Raw genomic sequence first — 3,874 nt, forward strand, 5'->3', positions numbered from 1 at the left:
GAAATAATGCTTAGGTGTGTATGGAATTCACAGCTGTGGTGGGTGATGCTGCTGCTCTGCCTTGAGCTGTCTTTCCAAACTTGCAATACTGTATGCTCATTTAGATTTCTGCCTATTATTGGTTCTATAAATTAATCCTATATTATGTTATTCCCTTGGGTTTTATTGGCTATGCTCTCACATTTTTTGTGTCACTGCAACTCAAAACTTGTGAGAATGTTATGCCTCCAGAAGAACCTATGGGATGTTTGCAATTAAGGGTTTATTGAGGAGTGTTTTTTCCACCCCCCTTATTATGTGTGATTAGGTTACATAGTCCCTTTCTAACCTTAAAACCTCGGTGATTAAATTTCAGACTTAGCAGATACTAAGCGTACAATAAAATCTTTCATAAGGATCCATCTCACCTGACAGTGGGCAAAATGAATCCCTAGGGAACAGCATCTGGAAGAAGGGTGCAGTGAACCTTCCCCAGAGTACTCTGCCAGACTCTGACAGGCATCTTGGACACTACCTGCACTAATGGTGGCATATTGGGATTTTTTTGTGTTCGTGTTTGTCCAGTTGCTTTTGTCACCCGTGTGAACTGCCTGAGTTACAGCAGCAGTCTCCTGCGATTCCCGATTACTTGTTACTCTAGTAACAAGCTTGTATACAAAAATGTGTCTTTGTCCCTTACCTTAACTACAGACCACTTATGTTCTTTTACTGTTAGTTACTCTTCTAGATTTTTCTCTGTTCATTTTTGCTTTCCTACTTCGCAGAGGTTTTCCTGTGAATTAAAAGGAAGTAAGACCAAAGCCTTATTCTGGAGCATTGAAGCCACTTTTGATGGATGTGCTTATGTTGTGACTATGCCACCTTCTGCAGCAAATGTGACTAATGCGCTTCTTTTCCTCTACTCCTTGAAGCAAAGCAAATCAGCTGTGAGATTGAAGGAGGACATGAAAAAGATAGCTGCACTTCCACTGAACAAGCAGAGGGACACAACCTGTCCAAAGGTGTTTGGTGTGAGTCTTCTGGAGCTCCAGCAGCAGGGACTGAGCAAGAACGGCATCCCAATAGTTGTGTGGAATATAGTCGAGTACCTCACCCAGCATGGTAAGCCTAGCAGAGTCACCTTTGCATAGTAGCGCTCTTTATGTAGGACTCTTCAAAGGGAAGGATCCGTCTTTTTTGTGGTACAGGGGCTGAATAAGGTTGTGGCACTAACCACCGGCAAAGAATTTTACTCTATGTGGTTTGCTTCTGTTTTTTTCTGCCCTGATGCTGAACTTACTTTTTAATAGGATGTTTATAAAGGTAAACTGTGGTGTTATGAAGCACACTCTCATAAACAAGCTGTTCAGTTTATAAATGGAAGGTATTTCATTTGTGAAGGTTTGTGTCATTTTCTAGTTGCAAAACATTTGTCTTTAACACTTGCTGACAGTGAGGAGACATAAGCATCTATATAGAGATATTCACGTGCATACTCACACCCCCCATCAGAGAACATTACTGAATAGGAATACATATTCTTACAGGTTTTCAGGTAGATTCCAGTTATTTTTAATCCCCTCAAGGAAGTAGGTGTCCAATTCTTAGCTTGTCTTTGCATTCATTTCGTGGGACTTTAGTTCCTCTTGTTGAAATACATCTCTGCAGAAATCCAGAGCACCATTGGTGCACAGATGTGTTCTATGGCAGTTGTTAAGCTATGGAAAAGGTTTTGTGGAGGTAATTTCATCTTGTAAGAAGCCGCATCTGGTTTTACCCGATGGTTTTTCTTTTAGCTGCTCAGTAATGATAATCCAGTTGCAGAGCCTTACATTCCATGTCTGTATCTTGATAGACCCTCAGCAGCTGATAGATGCAAACATGGCTTGAAAGTTAGCTTGGATTAAGGTACGGTGCAAATTTAAAACGTGATCCTACCTTTACACAGCAGCATCTTGCTTGATCTACTTCAACTTGCCTTAAAGTGGTCTGCTAGAACACTGAAAGAGCAAGGATGGAAAAAGTTTTTGCATCATTTAGGGTTTAATCAAAACCAGAAGCTGACAAACACTCTTAGCTGCACACTGTGGGCTGTGCTCTGTGTTCCATAAAAAGATCTGAATCCCACATGACTGTGTCCCAAATATGAATTAAACAAGCCAAGTCCTCTACTCTGCAGCAGGATTAGCTAGGCTTCTGAATGCCAAGGTGATTATCCAGCCCTGATAAAGATACAATCCATTCTCTTTCTCCAAAGTGCAAGGAAGATGTCAAAGATGCCCTCTTACATGGAAAGTTCTTGAAATGGATGTCCTGTGCTTGCCTAAGGTTTGTTTTGTGAGCTAATGGTGAGGTTAACTGTGAAGACATTTTTAGCAGAGGCCCAGGTATGAATTCAGGCTATTCGGAGGCAGAGTGTTCTGTGACTTGTGGTCACTATTTGTTCTGTGTTGTCTTACAACTCCTATTCTGCAAAAATGTTGTAATAGATATTGTAGGGCTTTTTAAAGCCAGACCTTTTCAGGACCTCTCTTCTAGCTCATGAGGAACTGACTGCCCATTTGAAAAAGCTGAGCTGACTGTTGGGCGGCTGCATCCTTGAACTAAGTTTGCATTAAGCTGCCTATCTTGAAATTTATAGGTGAAGCCAAGTTTTCCTATGCTGAATTTAGTAGTATTTGATTACTGTTACCAGTATGTTCTAGCCTCTCTTTATTTCCAAAAATGACTGAGGGAGAGGAAAGGAAGTTTTATCTGTGTGGGGACTGTGTCCTTTGCTCGTTTAGTGTTGCAGAAATGAAAATTACTGAGATGTGGTGTTTTCTGCTGCCCCCAAGATGGCAGCACAGCATGCCACATCGGAATGCGTTTTGTTGTGAATACAGGACTACAGCATCTGTAAGCAATATCTTATATTAGTCAGGAAAAACGCTTGAGTGCTTGTCCTTTTTTTTTTTTTTTTTTAATCTTACTAGATCAGTTTGTTGTCTTCTGGTCCACTAAAAGAGATTATTTCTCTCTACAAACTGCTGCATCAGTATTGATTTCTTGGACTGGAACTGTTCTGTCAGATCGCTGTTTAGTGATGTCTGCTCTGAACTGATGAAAACCATATATATTTTGATCCTTTCAGTGTTGTTATCTGAAGAAGAGTAAGCAGGTCTATAGACACAGTATTAGGAAAGGGGGAATTTTTGTGCTGAAAGTGTTCTAGAGAAAAATTAATTTACTCCATTCAATTTTAGGCACTTTTCTGAAGGTTTTAAATCTCAGCATATGCCTAGAAAGTGATGTTTGATACAATACGATTCATCTGGCTTCCTCCATGGAAACCTCCTTCTTTCTGCATCTCCTTCACTGGGTGTGGGGTGTCTGGCCTGAAGTGATCGATACCTTTTCTTTTTCATTGTGAAATACTTTGGGCTTCGTGCTGTCCAAAATACACATTTGCTCACTGAGATTTTTTGCTATCGTAAAGCTGCAGTGCTTATTATGGAATTACTGCTGCAATCAGCACGTATTCAGATGGTTTTGCTTCATGATGGTCACAGGTAAGAAGCTGTTACCCTAGAACATGAAGCTGGAAGTAGTCACGTGTGTGAATTTGTCAGAGTCCCGCTCAAGGTAACAGGCTACTTGCAAAAGTGAAACAACAGAACTGTTTTGTAGAATCTAGATCCTTTTCTGTGGAAATACACCAATGCAAAATGCACCTGTCTCAATTGATTTTTGCATGGCGTGAGGTTACAGCAATGCCACTGAATTTTGTGGGCTGTCAAAGAGTATCCCAGGCCTCAAGATCTGGTCCCATGTATTTGTTAATTATCACAATCCAACTACTTGACTAGAGAGGCTTCGGGGGGGGGGGGGGGGGGTTTTGGTTTTTTAACTGGGG

The 3,874-nt window shown here is 40.9% G+C and overlaps 1 protein-coding gene across 1 annotated transcript in view; it reads left to right on the plus strand.

Moving 5' to 3' along the window:
* Nucleotides 1–764: 764 nt before the first annotated feature.
* The window catches only part of LOC104160117 (protein FAM13A-like), a gene marked incomplete at both ends in the record, with an annotated part of 22,574 nt that continues 19,464 nt past the window's right edge, over nucleotides 765–3,874 (plus strand). Inside the window, one exon of the mRNA XM_009698177.1 lies at nucleotides 765–1,101. Coding sequence (XP_009696479.1) covers nucleotides 765–1,101 — 337 coding nt within the window. The remainder of the gene's footprint in view (nucleotides 1,102–3,874) is intronic.

Source organism: Cariama cristata, unplaced genomic scaffold (assembly GCF_000690535.1).
Source record: "Cariama cristata isolate BGI_N322 unplaced genomic scaffold, ASM69053v1 scaffold10534, whole genome shotgun sequence".
Taxonomy (NCBI): domain Eukaryota; kingdom Metazoa; phylum Chordata; class Aves; order Cariamiformes; family Cariamidae; genus Cariama; species Cariama cristata.